The following is a 24,249-nucleotide window of genomic DNA, read 5'->3' on the forward strand; positions in this document are numbered from 1 at the left end:
GGAGCATTCAAAAGCATTAAACAGGATGTGTGCCTGTCTGCCTTCTAGAGAGCAGAGCTGTTGGAATTTGTGAGAAGAATGGTTTACTCTACTTACAACTCCAGGTCCATACTGAGTAGAAGCACCCTGCAATCCCATTTCTCGAATGTACGCCAACTCAGCAGCTCTTCTCGCCATTTCAACTTTGTGAGAACCTGGGGGAGTCCAGCCAATGCCTCTGAGCCAGTTCAAGTCAGACTTGTATTTTACCTGAGAGAATGAAACATACACCAGTGTATGGCTCTAATCAAACCACATGCCCTGGGTATTCAAGAGAGAGCATATAAAGAGCAACAGAGTCGATAATAAACAAATTATTCATTTTCAGCAAACAGAGTGTAGTTCTTTCAAGAATATGATTTTTTTGATAGGTAAGGTCTGCAAAGCACATTGCCACAGACAGCTCCTAGCACTTGGAAGGACAGCATCGCTCAGCTATACTTACATCACTCTGCAGCTTGTAGGCCTGCTTTGCATGCCTCACATTTAGCTGCTCAGGATCACAAGAGTATTGGTGCAAAGGCTGCCTGTAGTTAACATTGCTTGCAAGCTGCTGGCTTTTCTTAGCATGGAGGAATCCTGGCTGGTTGAGGTGACTCTGGAACTGTGCCCTGTTTTGGGCATATCCACTCCTGTATTGGTTGTCACTCTGGAGTTTCCCCACTCTGAGGACATGCCTGATTTTGGGATCATCGTTTGCACTGAGGAATCCAATCTGCTGGCCTCTGTCTCTCAGGAAGGCTTCTCTGTATTTGTACTGCAGGAATTGCAGAGGAAAATCTCATTTTCACATTCAGATTACCTTCAAATTCTGTTATGAAATAACTTACCCTCCCCTAGCTATCAGTAATGCTTCCTGTAGTGCACAAAGACCAAGGGTTTGTTTGATATCAAACTATATCTCCTAATCTAACAAGACACTTTAGAAGAATGCCCTTTGTGCTAATTTTTAAAGGAGTAGAAAGACTTAGGGAGCCCAAAATACTCATCTCTCAAAAGCAATCAGAGGTCCTCTTATTGTTGTACTCTTGGGCGCACCCAATACACAGCTCAAGCAATGAAGCTCCTCCATCTTCAGCTTTCTTGCCAACTGTGGTCTTCTGTGTTCAAAGGTGACTCACTTTATTCTAGACCATGCTTTAACTATTCATAGCTTAGTACCTATTTTATTTAACTACATCATAATATGCTTCCTTCCCAAGAATAACTCTTTGAAGTGAAACAGAGCAGCCTGGTATTGGACATTATTAATGGGAGCCTTTAGTTGGAAATCTTTGCACTTAACCAGCATTTGGTTTCACTGGGTCACCAATTTTCCAAACCAGAACAAGGTTCACTTATATCAGAATTCACCCATTTTTACAGCATGGGGATGGCATGGGAAGAGAGCTGGGAAGTGTTTGAAACAGAACAATTCTTACATCACTAGCAATTTCTCTTGAAGCCTTTGCTGTCTGGAACGGGATGGCGTCAATCCTAAAATCATAGCCAGATGCCCTTGTCTGTTCCCAAGATGTTTTATACAATTTCTGTGTTGAAAAGAAAAGAAGAAAACAGTCATTTCCCCCTGCAGTTTCTTAAATGCAGTACCATAAATGCAATAATAAATGTTTTATCCTACTGGGCTTATTTGTATCAAGAGTCATCAGTACCATCTCCAAGGTTTTGATCCAGTTCTATAGCACTTCAACTTCTTTTCTATTCACTATAATGATAAAATGCCTCATCTGAAAAGTGCCACCAGGGTTTCCTTTTGTACTTGAATGTGGTTGGTTTTGATGTGATTTAATTTCTATTAGAAACTGTGATGCATCAGTCACATCAATATTGCATTGATATTGCCCTTATTCTCTCTTTTGATTCATCCACTTGCAGTGTCTTGGGTTTCATGGCATCATAATTTCAATACTAGTTATTTCAAGCTTTTTAACTGATCCCTGTCTCTATCCCCAGCCACATGTGGCTTCATTAACTCATATGGAATAACAGCCGGTTCTAACATATTTAATGTGACTTTGAAGATGTGAAATACATTTACATCCTGAAGAGCAATTGCTCTAGATTTGGTTCTTCCTCCATTAGTAGCTTTCTTATAATAGCTTCCAGTCTGCAGGTCCTGTTACACAGCCATGGTATCTTAGCTGACACTTTTGGCTGTCCCTTTCTGGTTTTATTAATTTGCTTTCTTTAAGACTTTGATTCATCCTTTCTGGGGTTTGTGACCATATGAAAACAAGCACAAAATCCACTTCGCATTTCAAAAGATATTCTTCTGTTTCACTGGTGAATTTAGTGCTAGGTGGTTCTTAATTTGAAGGTAAACTGAGATGCCAGAAATCCTGCAAGACAGCCTGGGAACAAGCAATGCAATCATTACTGTACACCCTGCTAACAGGTCTAGGCCTGATCTTTCATTTGTGTGCAATCACCCCTTGCCTTTTTACCTTTTCCTCTATCACTTCAAAGAATATAAATCCTATTTGTTTCTTTCACCTACAGAGCACCTATCACCAAACAAGTAACTCAAAGCTTCTTATAAACTAAGGTCACTCTGACCCTACAGTTAAGGACAACAGCTATTTAATCAGGGAACAGCAGATTAGGAATAGACTGAGTGCCTCTGTCTGGCATAATGTGGAAAAAAAAAACCCTTTAAACCAATTCCACTCACTGATTCAGCTGCATCCAGGTTGATGACAACTGTGCCTAAGGGATCAGTTCAACACAGTGTTGCAGCTTCATGAAGATAGATTATATAGTCAAGGAAAGCGGATTCTCCCTCCTCCTCCACCCAAACGTAGATTTAAATTTGTAACTAACCATACCTATACTGAAGGACTGAAATCCTTAATAATAGCTTCCTGCCCTAGAAAGCAGAACCAATTCTCAAATGAAAAATCAACAGACTTTTCCTGATCCCTCTAGCCCAAACCTAGCAACATGTTGGCTGTCCACAGCCTCTGGCTTTTTCAGTTTTGTTCAGGCTCAGAGAACCTGGCTTCTACATATACATGAAAGTTTTTCATTCCCAAGCAAGTTTGTTTTCCTTGATGACAGTTACCAAGTCAACTCCCCAAAGTAAAAGGCTTACTTACATCACTGATGTGAAGTGCATTCTGGCGGGCTCGGATAAAATCCGGATGATCTGGAGGCAGGGTGTACCTGTGCCTGGCTTCAGAGTCTCCAGCCTTGTACAGTCTCTGTGGAGTCAAAAGTCCTTGAATGCAACTGATACTGGAAGCAATGTCGAGATCAATTCTTTTATGCATTATAGTACAACAAAAGTTAAGATCACTTATAGTAAAATGAAACCTACGTCACTGCACTGGAGGTAGCTGTTTTTAGCATGGATCAAATCTGGAGAGTCAACCACGGCAGTGAACTTCAAATTTTCTGGCTTCTGACGGTACTTTATCTGAGAGGGGGAGGAGGCAACAAAAACAAACAAAGGAAAAAAACCACAGGATGTTTCTGTTAATGATATATCACAATTCCAAGTGTGTGATAACTGGAGTAAAACATAAAAGCCACCTTCCTGAAGCCACAGTATTAAAAACATACTTTTCTGCTTTAGTCTCAGTTGCTCTTTCAGCTAGGGAATGGGGGTGCTGCTGCATCATTGCTGTGGTGCCCAGGCACCAAACTTCTTTTTTTGTGTGTGTGCAAGAAGGACTTCCCACTGAAAATTCACATGCAAAAATGCTTTCGAACACTACACTTTTGACAGCTCATAATTTTTCTCCATTAATGTGTGATACTGAGCCGGCAAATGTCCCTTCAGTGTGGTTGTCAATGCTGTATCTTTCTATATCACTTCCATAACCACCTGCTTAGAATTTCATAATGGAGTTTACTGCATTTATTTATTGCTACATGTTTTGTTTATACTCTCGTGTTTCATTCGGAATGGAAAATATTCAGCAGGTGTTACACAGTGGACTTGCATCTCCCGTACTGCTTCTTGGTAACTTACACCTTGTATAAACAGGCTCCCACATCAAAAGGAAATGATAAGCTACATTCGTAAGTGTCATGTAACGAGGAGCCTTGATGGTAAACAATTCCTACAGATATGCTATCCCATGAAAGATTTATCAGTTACCTCACTGATGAGCTCTCCAGCCTTCTTTACACTTTCTATCTGCGGAGATCTCAGAGCCATCCAACCAACTCCTTTCATGAAGTTCAGGTCTGATTTATAGCGATGCTGTTAAAAATGAAAATCGTTAGCTATCAGTTTTGTATCCACAGCTATTAAGATTTTTTAAAAAGACTCCCTGATTCATATTAACATTTTGAGGTTTTTCATTTGCCATGCACATATCACATCGTAAAGCCAAACTGTTTGCATTTGTTCACTCCACCAGGAATTAAATAATGTATCATATGCAAGTTACAAGAGAAGGCCCCACGAGTGAATTAGTATGACTCAAAGCAGTAAGTAATAACCTGTTTGTACTGGGCGTAAAAGAATCCCTTTTGAAATAATTTTCTGAGGTGAGTTCAAGTCAGGAATACTAATTATTTTATCTGGTGCGTGCTTCCTCATTAACCCCATTTCTAGGAGGACACATTACTCTTTCTTTACTCACATTAAAGACTCGCTCTACCTCCTAATCCAGTAAAGAAAACAAGGCAGACCCAATAAAAAGTGAAAGCCAGTAAAGTACCCGCAATCCCAACAATTCTGACTTCTCCTTCAGAATGACAGTGGCTCATTGTGTGACTTTAATCCATTTATCCATTTTTTCAGGGTTTTTTCCCCCTTATATGCAAAAGGACATAACAGCCAGCTAGCTCAAGCGTGTTGTACATTACTCTACTAGATAGTGAGGGTATCAGACAAAACCACCTTCATCATTTCTCTGGATTCCCAACCTGTGGGGTCTAAAGGCAAAGAGCCAAGTGCTGAGGTTCTTACTCATCTCTTATCCTGTCCCTTTGTAGGCAAGCTCTGAAGTACATGCTGTTAGGGTCTAAGGACTAAGTCCCTGGAAATGCCACTTTCCTATCATGTGAGCTACAATCACACATCAGTAAATAGTAAAAAATCCTGCCTTCCTGGATCTAACTACCTGTATGCCACGTTAGCCATTACAGGAGAAGGCAGGAATGGGAGTTGGAAAGGAAAGAACTGCATCTAGCAACAGCTTCTATACCATCCCAAGAATATCCCAAAAAAGTTCTGGAAATGAAGAGTACATTTGGGATACCAGATAGCAAGTACACTGAGCAAGAAAGAAGGATACAAGCTCTCCAGTGCTTTGATTGCCACTCTGAATTTCATAGCTGGAATATCTGTTAATACCTGCTCATCAGATCTGACTAAATCCAACAAATATCCCATCACTTTGTCTCGCAATAAAATCCTGAGCTCAGTAAATGATCAGCTCTCCAAAGACCTATAAAGAGTTAGCATAACTTTCTGAACAACCTTTTTCACTTCCCGGCTGAATTATTTGGTCTCTTTTCTTACAAAACAAAAGACACCTGAACAGAGCTTCCTGCTACAGAGCAGCTAATGACACTGGACCCTAAACTGGCAAAATACAGCTGCCTGCATCCATGCAGCTTTATGCATGCACTCAACATCTACATCTGTTTGAAAGCACATACAGACAATGGCTTGTCCCTGAACAAAGGCACATGCTAAGGCAAAGTGAGCATGGATGTGGCCCATGGATGGCTGAGATTCCATCATTTCTGTCATCAAAGTTTGTCCGAACTTACATTTGCATGAGCAATTTCTGTGAACACATCTGGGGAACTGGTTCCTTGATATGACCATTTCTGCTTGTAAAATGACCTTCTAACATATCCCAAATCAACCTCTGAGCATTTAACCTTCTGCTCAAAGAATTCTGCATGTAGAGCAGCGGCTGTCAAACCACTGACTGGCTGTGATCCAAACAGCTGAGAGATGATTGTGTATGTCTCCCAGCTCTGGAATAAGTGCCATGGACCACAGTGATTTTCCATCAGGTTCATAACACAAGAACCTCTGATTCACACATATTCCATATGTGAGGAGCAATTGGGTATCTTGCTGTTACACATACATAAGTTTCCAAACGGTCTTTCTAAAACCACTGCCAATGTCAACATACAGGTTGTGCCAGTCACGCAAAGCTTTGTTATTGCTGAAGGAAAGCCTTTACCTCACTCTGTAGCATGTGGGCTCTTTTGGCCCATTTCATCTTCATGTCTTCTGGGAGTGCTGTAAATTCATGGAGCCTCTTTCTGTAATCTTGATCACTTGCTAAGGCCTGGGCTTTCCTGGCATGAACAAGATTCACCATGTCCATGGGCAGATGGTACTGAGACCACACTTCTTGTGATCCCTTCTTATACTCCTGTTCACTCTGTAATTTGGCAGCACGCAAGCAATGCAGCAACCTGGTATCATCCAGAACACTTTTGGCACCAATGTGCTTTCCTCTCTCCATCACAAAGTTGTGTTTATATTGGTACTAAAAATAAAAAAGCGTGAAAGTGAAAAAGTGCCAAACTTAGACTGGCTACTCTAGCTAATTAACTTAGGATAAGTCACTGAAACATCTATGCTGTCTGTAAAAACAGCAAACATATGCAGCACTAGAAAGTAATTGTCTGAATCTCTCACTGCTCTCAAATTTAAATACCAGTAGTTGCAACATTTAAGTTAAGCGCATCTCAATATATTCTCTGAATATGCCCAAAGCATTGATCATGTCTACCCTCAGATCGTCTACTTTTATTCTCTCATTGATTTTTATTCCCATCGCTAGGAACGAGAACATAAGAGAAACAAACAAAAGACAGAAGAAAAAAAATCTATACAAAAAAGAAACACGATGCACTTTGTAGCCTTCAGATTTGCAAATGCCACCCAGCTATTTTAAAGAGTAAATTCAGTTTTCCTGGATCAATAACTATGTTGAGAAGCCTAAGATGGTGGTCTGAGCACAAGAATAAGCACCAGCAACCCCTCATTCTCATCTTAGCTGGGACTATGACTCTCCCTATGATCTTGCATTTATCCTCTCTGTGAAATAGTGATGATGATGATAATGATTATTTATACAGCATCAACAGGGTGCTTGGAACTTTAAAGGGAAGGCCTGGGCCTTGAAGAGTTCATAATGTAGTTGAAATGGGATAATAACACTTATCTACCACACAAGAGAGTTGTGGGGATTAAATTACAGTAGCTAATGTTTATAAAGTGCTTCCAAGATGAAGGGCCAAATTCAGATCTGTTGTAAGTGGACGTAATTCTATTATGGACTTGTACCCTTTAGAGCAGATCTGAAGCTGTAACCAAAAGCACTCTGCAAAATATGGTTAAATATACATTATAAATTACAGCTAGAAATAGTTGCTTCATAAAACAAATACACATGAAATATATTCATATTTTATCACATTAGAGATAAAATATGCAACTAAATATCAGACAAAATGAAGACTTTTTTTACTAAATTTAGCTTAATTGTCAGTTTTTCTTATAATTTATTAAATTTGTGAGAAAGTGTGCTGGTTTTGGCTGGGGCAGAGTTAATTTTCTTCATAGTAGCTAGTAAGGGGCTTGCTTTGGATTTGTGCTGGAAACAGTGTTGATAATACAGGGATGTTTTAGTTCCTGCTGAGCAGTGCTTACACAGAGTCAAGGCCTTGTCTGCTTCTCACACCACCCCACCAGCGAGCAGGCTGGGGGTGCACAAGAAGTTGGGAGGGGACACGGCTGGGACAGCTGACCCCAACTGACCAAAGGGATATTCCACACCCTATGACGTCATGCTCAGCATATAAAGCTGAGGGAAGAAGAAAGAAGGGGGGGACATTCAGAGTTATGGTGTTTGTCTACCCAAGTAACCGTTACACGTGATGGAGCCCTGCTTTCCTGGAGATGGCTGAACACCTGCCTGCCGATGGGACGTAGTGAATTAATTCCTTGTTTTGCTCTGCTTGCGCGCACAGCTTCTGCTTTACCTATTAAACTGTCTTTATCTCAACCCACGAGTTTTCTCACTTTTACCTTTCTGATTCTCTCCCCCATCCCACCGGGGGGGAGTGAGCGAGCGGCTGTGTGGTGCTTAGTTGCTGGCTGGGGTTAAACTATGACAGGAAGAGATGAACTTAGGCTTTCTGAGAAATGGATACCACCATGGTTGTGTGTTTTGCAAACAACTATCCAAATGAAAAGATATTTTTAAGGGCAAGAAGATTTGTTTTCTCTATTTCAGAAATTAAAGGGACACATATTTACAGGAGCACCCACTAATTTTCACTTCCTCACCAGACAGGCAGCTCCTGATCTTAAGAGATTCAAAGAACACTCAGCTTCTTTTGACTTCATTTCAATTCAGGAGCACTAAGCACTTCCAAAAGTCAGCTTAAAGCAGGGTGGACAGAATTAGTAGGCACTTTAATTATATGAGGAGCTGAAAGCCTGGAAAGGAGCAGAATCCCTTGGATTTGTCTGTCTGCAAATACTTTAATTCACTAGCTATTTCCCACTGGAAGATGTTTAACCAAGCTTGGTTCCCGATTAGCAGTGATTCTTCCTCTTTTTTTTTTTTTTAATTCACACAAAGAATCTCATTCATAAGTAATATATTCTGTCTCACACTTGTCTCACATGGTTATGGAGTTGCTTTAATTCAGTAAAATCTGCTTTAGACATTGTTTTACATGAAGTTAACAGAAATTAGGCAAGAAGGAAGGTTGAATCATTCAACTCACATCACTGGCAATTTCTCTGGAGGCCCTGGCAGTCTGGAACGGGAGTGCTTCCATTGTCAGCTTGTAGCCTTGAGCACATACATTATGCCAAGATTCCCTGTATTTTGCCTAAAGTAGGAAAGGCACATGTAGATTGCTGTTTCACTTTTAAATGCACAAAGGAACAAACAAAGGAACCCTCTTTCATTTGTTATTCTGCGTTACAGTCTCATTCTTCATAATCAAAGGATTTTTTTAAATTATCTTTGGGAAATCCTACTAACTCAGACAAAACATGTCTCGTTCTTTATGTAGATTTAATTTACTCACAACTGTATACGTGCTAATGGAGATAAATATCATGATAATCAAATCAGGAAAAGCATAAATAGAATAGATCTAAAAAGTTCTCTACTTATCCGTCTTCCTTGCCACTGCACAATTCATCCTCCATCCCAACTAAGTATAAGAAATACAGAACAAATTCTTACATCACTGAGGTTGGCTGCATTTATTCTTGCCCGTGTAAATTCAGGCAGACCCAGTGTTGGTGTATAGTGATGCTGACTGTCCTCTCCTGCTGCTTTATACATGCGCTAGGAAAGAGATCAAAAAAGACAATTGCAATTAATTTTCTCTATTGTTTCAATAACAAAACAGCAGTACTTAAGTTGTTTATGATTATGACAGCTATAGTCAGCCAGCACAAAAACCAGCTAAGAATATACCATTGCAATTGCAATTGCATGGGGGGGGTTTTCTGGGCATAAAAAACTTCTACATTAATTTTTATACATATATCATGATGCCAACCCACTACATTCTTAGCCTTGAATTGATATGTTCCCAGCAGGCCAAAAGTGGACCTAAGAACATTAAGGGTGCCATGAATGTGTGTTAAATAAAAGGGCAGGCATTTCTGGTAAACTGGCCATATTTTCTAGCTTGGATTTTTCCTCATGTTATTACAGATTATTTTGATAATTTGTCTATGGGTTTTGTCTTATTTTCCAAAAATTAGAAAAGTGATTCTTTTTTTAGGAGCCTTCTAAAGTGGACCATACTATGCAAATGAGCTCCCTCAAGAACACCCCACAGAACTGATCTTTTGAGGCTTTGTTTCATGTAAAAAAACCTTGATAAACGGGACTCTATTGTATGGGTACTATTTAAGCTGTTTAAAAGAGATTGAATTGAAAATGGTATTAAATGTTTGGAAATAATAAAATGTGATCTAACTGTGAAAAAGCACAAATCAGTGATGCTTGCTTTCCTTTTGATGCATTTTGCTTTCAGGATAGGGTTTTCTCTTTCCCAATCCTCCATCCCTAGCTTGCTACATTTTGAAAAGCATATTTTCTGATTCATGTTAGGAGAGCCTACCTCATTAGCAATCATATTGCTGAATTTTGCATGAAGGAGGCCAGGAGAGTCTGTCACCGATGTGTACTTGAAGGAATGTGGCTGCTGACGATATTTACTCTGAGTTCACATACAAAGAAAAATGAACAGAATAACTAAATTGTCTTGTCAGAAAAGGGACTTTTTCCAATACCAGTGGTCTAGTATTGCTTCTTGTGCTTAAAACGCTACTTTGCAAAGGCTATATGTCTATTAACTGTTAGACTAATTTACCTTTTGCTACTCTGAATTTGATGCATTCAAGTCTCACAGGGGAAATGAAAAGTAAATAAGGAATAAGGTGTAAAAAAAAAAAGTGAAAAAAGTGCTGCTATGCTGAATACAGTAACGAGGTTATTTCACTCCTTGGTGTCATTAACCGTGGCTAGTGGAATTACAGTAAAGGCAATCCAACCCAGAAAGGCGGCCTGCACAAGCCCACTGAACCTTTTTGTGAGAAAAATTAGGTTCTACCTGGCCTGCGGTCCTATGTCAGAATTGTGAACAAAATAACTGCAAGATCACTGCAAGCAGGGATCCATTCACTAGAACACAACTAGGAAGAGCACTCTTATTTTTCTCAATTTCACATCTATGTGAATATGGGCAATAGATCTAAGATTTGAAACTAGGAGATACTGTAAGAAGAGAACATGACAGAGGAAATAAAAATCCAGTTACAGAGGGGGAAAAACAATAGCATACAAAAGCAGCAAGTGAGAAACAGACTAAGGCTGTAAAGCAGGAGCAGAGCTGAGGACAGTGTAATGTATTGGGCATTCCACAGGTCAGTCTAATTTTGGAGAAACAGTACAGGGTACTTATTACAGATAGGCACAGCCTTATTTTTAGTTGAAAAAGCCCATTTTAAATCTAAAATAAATAACATAAAGTAACAAGCTCTTGGGTCTGAAACACAGGAGAAAAGATTGGCGAAAACAGTTAGCAAAGTCTGCAAAACCTTGAACTCCATCAGGTTCACCCATCTGCAGTTAGGACACGAATGGAATGATCAAACACGAGAGGAGGGAGCCTAGTATTATCCAGTGAGTCACTTTGCCAGCCCAGTTTAATAGAAAGACATCTGGCAAACTCTTGTTTGTAGTGGAGAAATCAAAACCCCCTTTTGTTACCTCGCTGATGAGTTCAGAAGCTTTCTTCTTTCCTTCAATCTCTAGGGCTCCTGGAGTAATACATCCAACTCCTCGCATAAAGTTCATGTCAGACCGATATAAATTCTAAGGAAAACCAAGCAGGAGTAATTACAAGTTTGCATTTGAGATGCCCTACATTTATTCATCCAAAAATACACAATAATGGTATTCAAATAAATCTATTAAAATTAGTATCTACCACAGAGAGTTCATATACATTACCCTACATTCTTGTGTTTATGTATGTGTCCATGTGCATACAGCACTGACAGATCTACAGTACAGATGCAAGATTCTGAGGAGTACTAAGTCTCATGAACACCAAATGATACTTGGGCTCCTAACTTCCATTTGTAACCTTGAAAAAACTCTTCCTAGATACATGAATTTTCTTCATATATAATACATAAACCACAGCTACATATTATTTATTTATAAATATATATAAAATAAGACCAGTTTAGAAAGTGTATGAAAATATTTTTAAATAAGAGCTGGTAACTTTTTTAATAAGTGGAATTGCAGACAAAATAGCCTTGCTTTTAAAAAGTTCTGAATGGTCATAATATAAGTAGGGAACACTAAGGAAAAATAGCACTAAGCTACTGTACAGATTTTGTTAAAATATTTTCCAGACCACCAAACCCAGCAGTGACTCATTGTAAATATTACTTTTCCAAAAGTTACCAATAAGTTACCGGTAGATACATTACTACAAATATTATTTCATTTGATGATGAGAAGAGTGAGGAGGAGGAGGATCATCTTATTTTCTACTTCAAAAGAGCTATAAAGACCAAACAACTAGTAAAGCACAGATTTGCCTACTTGATGGATATGTGGAAACTGCTACTGCTTACTGAGGGAAGAACTAGCTTTAGTTAATGAGACGTTTTGGTTCAGCCAACCACTTATAATGGAAATGGAACAGAACCAGCACCTCTTCCATCCATGTCTGTCCAGTGCTAATCTCCAGACTCAAAGGCATCACGGTGGTGTGTACAGGAAATATCCTTTGTGAGTCGGAAGATAAGAGAGGACAATGCTAGAGCTTGGTCCTCACCCCTTGCCAGCTATTAGCACCAGCTGGTACAAGAGTTAAATTCTGCACTCTGAGACATGTTGCTGTCAACCAGCATTTCATTCCCAATTCAGAAGAGAGGCATGGATGGAAACCTGCCTCAGAATCTCTGATTACATGTGTTTTCACCCGAGTTAGGGCAGCACAACTGGCATCTGATGTTTACACTTGTTTGAACACAGTCTGCCGTCTTGAAGACTGTTGGCTGAAAGTGTTAACGTGATATACAGTAGCATTTGGGGGCCAGACTTGTTTTTAAGATACAGCCCCTCCTGAGGTCTCCAGAGGCAACGTAAGCTATTAAAAGCCCTTTGCTCAGGGCTGTGCCTACAGACACAGCCTAACCTTGAATTTGTAAGGCATTATCCAGTTAATTTTACTCAAGATTACGCAGGGAGCTAAACTCATCCTTCTCAGAATTTCAATGGTTATGTCTTGGACCAGAGTTTACAAGTCTCTTACAAATCAGATTTTTAACAATAGGCATCTTTTTTGTGGAAGTACACATTAATTTCACCCAGATGCAAACCAACTCAAATACCAGTTGGTAAACAGTTTGCATGGTTAACAAGACCTCAAAAAGAGTATTTCACCAACATTGCAATCATCCCTACTTGCAAACACTTCTCTGCCCGATCATCAAAGACTACTATACTTTAACTCTCGGTATACTTTATCTCTTGGTATGGTGTGATCACACATGTTGTACAACTGCCCGATAAGATAAATGTCTCATTTCTGAATGTAATCAAGGGGGAATAGCCATTGTTTATCCCTCAGCTGCTGCTCAAATACATACCGTCAGCTGTCATGATTTGGAATAGAACTATCTTGCATCAGACCCAACAGGGAAATATCGCTGGGATGTTTTGCAATTACCTCACTCTGTAGTTTGTATGCATTCTTGGCACACTGCAATCTCACATCATCAGTCAAAGAAGTGTACTGGTGTAGCAGCTGTCTGTATGCTTGTTCACTGACCAAAGACTGGGCTTTCCTGGCATGTACCAAGTTTATCATATCCAGTGGCAGGTGGAAGTGAGTCTTTGTGTCCTCAAAACCTTGCTTATATTTCACCTATCAAATTAAAAATAGATCACATAGATATCACAACATGGTAATAAGAATTCAGGTTTTGATCGGAAGAGACATTCTCCATATTTCTTCCAATTTCCAGTATAAATTATTCTTTTTAAAAGTAAGTTCCCTAACTTAGTTAACTATACTGTGAATGTTCAATACTTATAATTAGAATATGTGGCAGCCTATTATTCATCAAAATAGTAGCCATCTACATTGTATTCATTAAGCATCATTTATACTTTTTATTTTTGTTAAAACTGGGTATGTTGAATCTATAAAATTACCAAGCTGATAAATGAATTCTTAATTCACTGCATTTCTAGAAAGCACAGCAAAAAGGTGAAGCTACTACCTGAGGATAAAATGCAGTTATATTTATATTAGAATTAGTACAAATCCTCACTCAAAATATTTGTTGGTCTCTATTGATTTGGCCAGTTTCATTTCATAGTTTTAAATGTTATTTTTAGTGTTGAATTTTTTTTCACTTTTTGTCTCTGTCCAGGAAAGAAAGCCATAGAAATCTTCAAAGAATTTTTTTTTCACATGACATTTCCCTATCAGATTATGCAAATTTGAGATGTTCAGTGTGTTCATCCAGATAATGAACATCCAGAGTTATTGATGATCATCAAACTGACTTAGAGTAACCTGACAGATGGATGAATTCTTCAGACACTTACTGTTACCTGTATGTCTAAGCATACCATCACAAAAGAAAGAATCCCAGTACAAGCCCAGCACTCACTGAAATCCATGAACACTCTCCCATCTATATCCACAATCAGGCTTGCTATGGACAGTTTTGGTAAGAAGATAAATAGTTCTTAATATGTGCTTAAAGTCAGACAAATATTTCACTGCTTTCTGAATCAAGCCACAGTGTTCAAAATGCACTGAACAGTTACAGTTACAATTCTTACAGACAATGAACAAATGATGTGATTCTTAGCATACCCCAAGACCAAATGGGAACCGTTTCCCAACCAGAAAAGTCCAACTTGAAATTCCATAAACTCATTCATCCTTTAGTCTTTCAGGAAAACATTAAATTGAAAATAATCACTGAATAACTTTGTATCTCTACCAAATTTAATTTACTTCTGTACAAAGACCACTACTAATTGTCAATGAGACCTGCCTCTGAGTGATACTTTTACAGAGTAAAATATTCTGTGCTAGGCAACAGTGGTATGCAACAGGGGATTGTGCAAGAATGCAGTCGTCTTTTATTGTCAAATTAATGTTACTGTAAATAATGTAAAAAAAAGGTAAGAATATCATGATTATATCAAAATATCTGGAAAGCGGGAGAGAAAGCCCTAAGTTTTAAATAGTAAGCTATCCCACAGCTAGTCCACAGCTAAGTGCATTTTCCATGAGGAACTACCCACTGTTAGGAAACCAGTTCCAAAATGCCCACATCTTCTTTCTTGTACTTACATCACTCTGTAGCGATGCTGCATGGACTGAATGAGCAATATGAATATCACCATCCAGGCCACATGAGCCAACCATCTGTCCTTTCATTTTCTGAAATGCCTCCTTATACTTGTGCTAAAAAGGAAATAAGAATAGAAACGTGAATAGAAGTGAAGTATTAGTCAGATTGTTAAAACCTGAATAAAAGGGTTTTCATATTACAGAAAGAGAGCTATGGACAATAAATTCTGTCTATACTCAATATGATAATAAACCTGAATGAACCTTTAGTGGATGCTAGGTAGACCTCACCTGTGCAAACATTTTAATATTTTATCCTAGTTAGAGAAAAACACAAAGAAAATACACCAATGAACACTTAGAAATAGCTTAGGTTAGTTATCTGCTATTACACAGGTGGTGGAAGACAAGAACTTGGTGTAGGTGCTCAGAATCAACCTCTAAGGAGCCTCTCTCCATCAGCTCTCTAGCAAAGTCAGAACAACTAGTCTCCTACGCTTGAAATTAATCTTTATATCTCTACAACCTGTAAAGGACACCAAGACAAACCCTGAAGGGTAGAACTTCCTTAATATACTCTCTCTTCCAAAGCTTGCCTAGCTAACAGTGGCTGACAGCTCCTGAACAATCCCTATGATTGCCCAGTCACTACAGCAGGTTAAATTGGTCAACTTTGCTAATGGGTGTTTGCTTTCGCAAACCTTCCTTTGCTTAGTTACCAATACACTTCATTGCGTCTGCACGTCCAAAAGCACAACTAACTAGACCAAGGCCAGATGTCTCCCAGATGTAGAGTTGGCTGGACTTGCTGTTTCCATCAAGAGTCACTCAGCAGACCAGAAACAGTCTGGAGTGACTGACGTATCCTACTGGACAATATCAGCAGTAAGTTCACATACATCACTTATGATTTCACCCGAAGCCTTTGCTGCCTGGAAGGGAATGGCATCTAGTTTCAGTTGATAGCCACCGTCTTTCATCTTTCCCCAGGACTCCTTATAGCGAATCTAGGAAATGTGGAACAGGAATAAAGCAGAGTTGCTGTTCAGAGGGTTGACACTGCAGCATTATTGCTATCCTAGCAATGTTACCACATTAGTTTCATTGTATTCTAACACAAAGGGCTAACATAAATGAAACTATCAATACAGAACAGGAATAATTACACGACAAATGTCCATTATAAAAATGTATTTGTTTGTTCATTCTTAATCTTTCTCACCTAGGAGAAGTTTGATAAGAAGTTTGATATCTCATATTACTTCAGAAACATTTAGACCATAGAATGATGATATACTGGAGAAAGGAAAGAAATTTAGTATGACTTCCTGTGTAGGACAAACAGCAAAGCACTATCAACTTTTTAACTTTCCTTTAAAAATTAAAGGTCAGATTTATACCTCACTGATATTCATAGCATTTAATTTGGCCTGAAGAATTTCAGGAAGATCTGTCGTTGGTGTATACTGATGCTTTACACTCTCTCCATGCTCCTTGTACAGCCTCTGCAAATAGAGGTGAATTTCAGTAGCAAGTACTCACTACACATTCAATCACTAGTTCATACAAAAACATTAACAAATAGGTTTATGGAAAGCAAAGACTACAGAAAAGTGACAGCAGCATTAATAAATACAGGCAATTGTATCAGTCAAAAAGTATTCAAAAAGCTTTGGGAGTCTGACACACCTATCAGTTAGAGTATGCTAGAGAGGAACTCCTTGAAGTTTTGAGTGTATAAATCAATGTATATGAAAATTCAGGTATTTGAATATTAATTTGATAAGACTTCCAACATATGTGAGTAGGGAGATAAACAGCATTTATTAAGGATGTGCAGCCATGAGTGGCCCACCAACACTTTGAAATTCCACAGAAATCTGGGGAGTTGAAGTTCCCCAAACACATCTTTCCAAAGTTGTTCATTTTTAGCAGATAAATATGATGGCAATTATCTGTGCAATTACTCCAAGTTTATTTCCAGAGCTAGTTGCAAGGGGGTACTCAACAGTCAATGGCAAGAGATTAAAAAAAACTCAGAAGCTGACTGATCCCAATGTAAAATAGGTGTCTATGTGGGCTACTCATATCAGTCCTTGGAGAAAGAACATAGGGTTTGCTCAGGACTAGCTAACTTTTGGATGTCTGCAGACAGATAAGAGGAGTTCTATGCAGTTAACTGGAACTTCCCTTACTATGGCTATGCAGAGTTCACCTCTTTCACATTATTTTTCTCGCCTAGTTTAGTTTCTTCTTACATTGACACCATAATTTTCTGATGAGTACGGATAGCCACCATTTTTATTGGCCTCAGATATGACCCTTGTCTTGACCACCTGACCTGCCTTTCCCAAGCTATTATTTCTGTGTGAGGGTTTGAGACCCTCTAGATTAGAATGAACCTCTCCATTTCACCCTGCTGCCACTTTCTTTAGCAAGTAGGCCCACTTGTATTGCAGTTCCATAAGAGGAAAATTAATGAGAACTCCATGTGTGAAGAAGTAGAGCAGCAGACTGATTTTGACTGTGGCTCAGTGGAACAGAATGACTTACATTTATCCTGCCTGAGATGTAAGCCTTTTGGATCTTATTAATTAAACCAAAGGCATAGACGCTATAAGTATTACAATAGCATGTGTTTTACACAAAGTCTTTCATCTTCTTCTTCACTTTAAATATATCTGTTTTCACAATAAAACATCCTCTCATGTTTGAAACTTGTCTTTTTTGAGTGACTTTTGCTTATTATTCACTTCTGCATTATCCCAGTTAAGTCTACAATATTTTTAAATCGCTCTTCTATTAAAAATAAACATGTTTAAACACCAAACAGCCTCAATTCTTCCCTTTAAGGTTTCCCCTCTTGGATTTCTCTCTCAGCAGGATGACAGCTTGAAATAATTTATTTTTTCTTCCTTTTCATGCTGCCTTACATTTTGTTTCCAAAGAATATGCAGAAACTGAAATTTGAAAGATCTGTTTGAAAAGGGAAAAGAACCCCAAATGTGTTCTTCCCCAATGAATCTCAAAAGGCCAAAAGTCTCTAAAGGTCAAAGGTCAGTCTTACTCCTAAATTTTACGTCTGAAAAAAAACAATGGCCAGAAAGCCCTTTTTACATGAAACTCCCATTCACTTCAGTGGGATCTCTATGACTTCTCATTCCAAGTTAGAAACATGCTCTTTGTGAGATGTACCACACCAGAACACAGAAGTTTCATGGTTCTCAAGGATAATCTCAGAGAAAGAAAGAGAGAGAAAGCCAGTGCTTCAATCAGGTCGTTCAAAGAGGATACCACTCTTATAATCATAATGTATATACATTATAACTTACATCCACAGCCTGGTTATAACTAATTCTAGCCTGGATCATCTCAGGAGTGTCTTTAATACTGGTAAACTTCAAAGCATATGGATGCTGACGGTACTTCTTCTGTTGAGCAGAAAAAGATCAAAGCTGTGAATTTTGTGCTGCTCTTTCATGCTATTTGAAAGAGAAAAATCTTAGGTTGCTGGAGATTAGAGTGAATTTGTGAACATAATTATTATTCCTCTTTCCTCATCTTTATGTCCTAGGTACTTTCAGATTAATATTTGTTTCAATTTAACAATAACCTTTTGCCGATTAATATTAAAGTATTTTTCCCTAAAATAAGGAAAGCATTTCAAAATCAGATTCTGCCTACCTAAATACTCCAGAACTCAGGATTTTAAAATCTTTTTCAGATTACTTCAAATACAGTATGACTGATTGTATTTTTTATTTATAGTTTCTTTAAGCAAGAAATGATATACAATTGTAGTGTGTTAATAATGGCAACCATTTAACATTGTTTCAGGGTTTAGGTTTGCTCCTAACACCTATAGAAAATCTGTGCAGCCATTAACACTGTGCCTAATTGTTATGATATATCTTCCAGATAATTATATTAATTCTGCTTGCTTGAAAGGACCCATAGCTGCTTCTGAGAGATCTTGTTATATATATATAGTTAAGATTAAGGCTGTTTGATGGCAAAATGACACTTTTTCCATATGGACAGGTCACTAAAAGCTTCCCTTCCTGCATGAGTTGTCCTACACCATCAATATTCTTATCTCTTCTCCAAGTAGTGCATACTAAATTTTCCTGATGCCTGTGTTGAACTCCCAAGTCAATGAGCATGTTCGTGGCTCTTCTGGAAATTGTTTATAGCTCAGTGTTTGAGTCTAAAGGCATATCAAAAAGGAGCACAGCTCCTTTAAATTGAGCTGTGATCCACAGAGATTTATTTGAGGCAACATCTTGATTCTTTGGGGACTCAAAACACCAATGCAAAACACATTAACACTTTTAAGGTATTACAAGCTTATGAGCAATGTTTTGGTTTCAGAAAGGAATCCCTTAAAAATGAGCAGTCTTACTAAATCTTACTGTAACTGGGGACAAAAGTGGTTTACACTTTGTCCTGATCAGCTGTAGAGACAAATAAGAGTTGACCAGAACATCTCTACATAAAATTCCTCAAAATGATATTCTGGCAATTGCTTTTTAGCAGTATTACAAGGGCTAGTCACTGTGTGTAGGTAAGAAGGGCGAAGGCTCATAGCCACCTAAAATTATTTAGTACTCACAAAAAGGTTGAGATGAACAACCTAGCAGGTCAAATTTCTACTCGGCAGTTTTCACTACTATAACATCAAAATGGTATACCTATACAGATTCACAGTTACTATTCCAGCTGGCATTGCTGTACTTGCTTTTATGAAGCTACCTTGCTTTACACTAGCTGAGGATCTAGTTTATTGTGTCTAAAAAAATCATCCTTCATTGTAGATGATTACACGGGAAAAAAATAGTGTTAGCAATCAAGCAGATGTGAAAGGATGACCATGTTTTTCTGGGACACTACACCAGTGGTTATGCTGTTATTCTCATTGAGTGAATGGACAGATGACTCCTGCATCACCAGTGGTTATCTAAAAAATCACAGGATTCAGTCTCTTACTGCAGCAGATTTGGCCAGTAGGACTCCCTCCGAAATAACAGAAACAGAATACTATGAACCTTTTAACCATTTCAACCACAGCCTCCTTTGAAGGCCTCATGGGACTGGCACAAAGGATTCTAGAGTTCGCCTTTTCCTGTAAGTGATACTGGTTCTAGGGAGAAATAAGGATGAAAACTACTTGGGCTGATAGATAGCTACAGACAGAGATATCTATGTGAATTTCAATAGCTAACGTGACTATATATGAAAAAGGAGCAAGAAGGAACGTGTATCTGTTACAAAAGAAAATTCTGGGTCCGATGACTGCATCTTTTCATCATCTCTCCTGTTTTGCTTCATTAAAAAGGTAGGCTAGTGGGTAGCAATTGAGCACTGTTTGATTGCCATTATTATTCATAATATCATTTGTCACCTACTTTGTTTTTGCAAAGGCTATGTGGACTCCTACTGGTGTGTGTTTGGTATCTGGTTTCCCTCTAATTACCAGTCCTATCCCTGGTTTTGAGGACTTTCATGTGGTATGCCTTTTTCTTTCCCCTTTGAGTGGAAATTATTTTAATTTTATACAGACATTTTGCACGCATTATGCAGCAAATTCTGTTACATGCTGTCATGAAATCTCACCTCACTAATGAGTTCTCCTGCCTTCTTAGCCTGCTCCACATTTAATGACCCAGTGGCTATCCATCCAGCTCCTTTCATCCAGTTCAAATCTGCTCTGTATCGGTTCTGACAAAGAAAAAAAAGTCCTATTGTTAGTGTTCATACACTTAAAATGCCATTAAAGGATTCAGATATCTCAGGAACAACAACCAAGTCAAATTAGTGCCTGCTTTTGTTTTATTCACTATTGCACAGTTGCAAGGAAAGCATAAAAAATACAGAATGAAATAGAAGTATCAGGACTCACCAGCACTTGTGCAATATGCTTTGAAAGGTAATTTTTAGAGGTGGTCTACACCTTACTGTTTTTTGTAATTTTTACTCTAACGTAGCAAAAACTTCAGTTTTATTGTACATAGTGCACTGTTTAAAAGATCATTAATGATTTGTAATGATAAGAAAATGATACTTAGCATTTCCCAACCCTTATCCTTTTGTTATACTGGAAGGAAAGCGTTTTGTTTTTTCCATGTGTCTTTAAGGAGGAAGAGTACAGCAATACTTCTCACTTTCCTCACAAAATCTCTCCTACCAACAGTCTACTGAATTCCAAAAGCTTATACAAGCACTACAGCTGGGTTTCTCAAAGAAGCCAGAAGGGTTTCAGCACCTGTACCTCAACAACACCTGTACACATATCTATCTTAGTCTCCTTGAAAAGTTCTGACTTAAAACCTCAGAATGGAAAGTCTGACTTATAGTAACCATTTACAGTATCAGACAGTTCATCCGATGGTTACAGCTGAGCATGTGGCCTCCATATCGAATTTTATCACAAATTTTATCACCATAAATTATGTAACCTCCCTGCACATTAAGTAAAAAAAATAAATGTACACCATATATGAATCCTAGTGTTTTATTAACATTTGAAGTAGGCTTTGAAGAAGCCATGCTCATAAACAGGATTATAACACCCCTCAAAAACACTGCAAACCTTAAATATATCTGCTGAGCAAACAAGTGGTTAATATTTACTGTTTTAATATTAACTGTTTAATAGTTGAAAAATTAGGTGCATAAATATGTCATGGCATTTAAAGCATAAACATCTGAAGAAACTCAGCCCTAAGTGTCTGAAGGGGTTGAATGAAAGGGTATTGAAATACATTAAGCTCTGGACTTACATCACTTTGCAATCCGTAGGCCCGCTTGGCCCATGCCACTTTCATGTCAGTAGGCAGGGCTGTGTAGTGATGGAGAGCTGTCTTGTATCCTCTATCTGTGACCAAATTCTGAGCCTTTTTGGCATGGACAAGGTTAACCATATCCATGGAGACGTGGAACTGATTCTTTGTATCCTCAAATGCCTTCTTGTACTCCAGATCACTCTGCAACTTTGACATTTGAAGGGAATGAGCCATCTGCGAATCTTCCTCCACAGCTTTTACTCCAATCAGCTTACCCTTCATCTTCTCATAACCTTCCTTATATTTAATCTGTGAAGAAAAAAATAGACCATGAGTAAATGATCTGAGCTGCCAAACTGACAGCTCTGCTAGTAGTAAAGCAATGGTCTATCAGTGTTGTGACATGCTTGGTCCTCAATACAAGCAAGTAAGAAGTCCGTTTGCAAAAAAGAACTGGAATGCTTTAGAAATTAGTAAGTGTTTAGAAAGAATAAACCCTTTCACAATAATAATATGTTCACTAAAAGCTGTAAGAAATCTTTTCTTTTTGGTTCTCTCTAGAAAAACAACATTCTTTAAGCACTGAGGTCAGAAGGTTCTTTCAGGAATTTTCTGGCCAGGCATAGATGTATTAAGTTACGATGTTTCACAGGAGACTTCCACTTCATTTTGAGTTCTAAAATTCACCCTGGGTCAAAATGAGAATAGTAAAACACAGTCAGCATGTGGGGTAAAACTCTGAATTGCTCAGAGCAAACCTTCTGACTAATTACAGAATGGCAATCGCCCAGACAACTCCTCCATTGCTCCTTAGCACAAACCCAGTGAGGGTGGCTCAGGGCACTGAGACATGTGACACATCCCCAACACTCTGGTAGCAACCTGGACCATCAGCTGTCCTAAGAATAAAGAAGGCTGATGGAGTCCATACTCACATCACTTGCCAGATCCCTCTTTGCCTTAGCTGTCAAGAATGACAAAGCATCCAGACGAAGCACAAATCCTTTTTCCTTCTGCTTCTCCCAGCTACTCTTGTACAGTTTCTAAAAAGATGACAATAACACAGTCTCTTTATTACTATCAGTGTATTCTATTTGTTTTATAGTCACAGTGAAAGCTCTCAAGTAACATCAGACCAGCGTACACTCCATGCCCAGCAACCATATGTCTAAGGATCAGATCCTGGTGTCTTCGCTTACATACTGTAATTGTGGATACTGTAACCCCATTATCTCACTGGTTCCCGTGAAACTGTCAATGTGCCACTCATCTGGAAGCGTGTGGAAAATACACAGCTTCAAACACTATAAGTGACAAGTCTTCAGAACAGATGATGTGACTAGTATTTAACTAAGAGCAAGTAATTAAATTTAGATATAAAGTTTTTACATTTAAAACATTTGGACCTTCTCAGAGAAAGAACCTAACTTTTACCTACAGAACAAACATTTCAACAGGAGCTGTAACTATTCACAGGAGTGAGGGAATCCAAACCTCTGTCTCACACAGTACCTCACTGATATTGGCAGTGTTTGCTTTGGCCAGTATGAAGACAGGATCATCTTTACTGATGGTGTACTGATGAAGAAACTGCTCTTTACCTGACCTGTAGGCAACCTGTCCACAGAAAGCAAAGCATGGTTAACAAGCAGTAGTCCATGTTTAATGTTGAAGGAATACTGATTAAAACATCCCAAATTTTCAAGGATTTGTTAGGGTTAATATATTTGGTGAGTGAGTCTTTAGCATCATTACTTTTTTTGCCAAATCTGAATTTAAAAGCTGACCCACAGAGTCAGGTCAACCAAATTTACTCATGGTTAAATTTCAGGGAAGCAGTGAAACAACATACGTATCAGGATACTTTAATTCTTTTTCCTAAAGTTAGCTACTTAACTGGCTATAAAGCTGACATTAATTCATATTCAGTACAAAATGTATGCAAGAATGTATTTCATCCAATATTAAACTGCAGCTACTTTTTAGGTGGAATAAAAGTCTTTAATAGGACACAGAAATAGTGACTTTTAGGTGTGAAATGAAGAAAACTAAGCAATTGAATCTGCAGCAAAAATTTGTGACCTAAATGTAATTGCTGACATAATACTCCAGTGAGGACTAACATTACAACTTTAAATGAAAATATCAAGGACCTTTTATGATCCAAGTAGCAAACATCTCCATTTTATATCCCAGGGCAACATCAACAGAGAAATTCACTGCTCTGTTTCAGAAGCCCATAAAGCCGTTGGAGGAGCTATTGAAAAGCTATGAAAAGATGTCCCATTTCACAAAGTGTTACATTTCTTACATCTCACAGAAAAAGAAAAAAAAATGTCCCTACTATAAAGGTCTAAATCCATGGTTACTATTCTGACTTCAACACATATAGAAAAGCAGTACTGTCCAGTACATAGGAGATAAGTAACAGGAGTCAGGAGACCAGCGTTCTCCTCTGATTCAATCTGGTGTCATCTTTGAGACACACAACACTCATCCAAGTAAGTGCCAGGTTTTTATTGACGCAGAGGAGCAAAAAAAGAAAACATGGTAGGTGCCTGAA

General features: G+C 38.4%; 1 protein-coding gene across 7 annotated transcripts in view; it reads right to left on the reverse strand.

Annotated features, from left to right (window-relative positions):
- NRAP (nebulin related anchoring protein) overlaps positions 1–24,249 on the reverse strand; it is a 54,091-nt gene that overhangs the window by 1,564 nt on the left and 28,278 nt on the right. For 3 of the 7 annotated variants that reach the window (XM_076339048.1, XM_076339053.1, XM_076339047.1), the window contains 20 exons: positions 23,199–23,303; positions 22,622–22,729; positions 21,684–21,995; positions 20,518–20,622; positions 18,237–18,335; positions 16,305–16,409; positions 15,804–15,911; positions 14,905–15,018; positions 13,258–13,455; positions 11,277–11,381; positions 10,126–10,224; positions 9,234–9,338; positions 8,764–8,871; positions 6,198–6,509; positions 4,142–4,246; positions 3,356–3,454; positions 3,135–3,239; positions 1,461–1,568; positions 485–796; positions 97–249 (listed from right to left, as the gene is read on the reverse strand). In XM_076339048.1, the coding sequence (XP_076195163.1) occupies positions 97–249; positions 485–796; positions 1,461–1,568; positions 3,135–3,239; positions 3,356–3,454; positions 4,142–4,246; positions 6,198–6,509; positions 8,764–8,871; positions 9,234–9,338; positions 10,126–10,224; positions 11,277–11,381; positions 13,258–13,455; positions 14,905–15,018; positions 15,804–15,911; positions 16,305–16,409; positions 18,237–18,335; positions 20,518–20,622; positions 21,684–21,995; positions 22,622–22,729; positions 23,199–23,303 (2,865 nt within the window). The remainder of the gene's footprint in view (positions 1–96; positions 250–484; positions 797–1,460; positions 1,569–3,134; positions 3,240–3,355; positions 3,455–4,141; positions 4,247–6,197; positions 6,510–8,763; positions 8,872–9,233; positions 9,339–10,125; positions 10,225–11,276; positions 11,382–13,257; positions 13,456–14,904; positions 15,019–15,803; positions 15,912–16,304; positions 16,410–18,236; positions 18,336–20,517; positions 20,623–21,683; positions 21,996–22,621; positions 22,730–23,198; positions 23,304–24,249) is intronic. The other 4 variants (XM_076339052.1, XM_076339050.1, XM_076339051.1 and 1 more) reach the window with 4 other exon arrangements.

Source organism: Aptenodytes patagonicus, chromosome 5, assembly GCF_965638725.1.
Source record: "Aptenodytes patagonicus chromosome 5, bAptPat1.pri.cur, whole genome shotgun sequence".
NCBI lineage: Eukaryota > Metazoa > Chordata > Aves > Sphenisciformes > Spheniscidae > Aptenodytes > Aptenodytes patagonicus.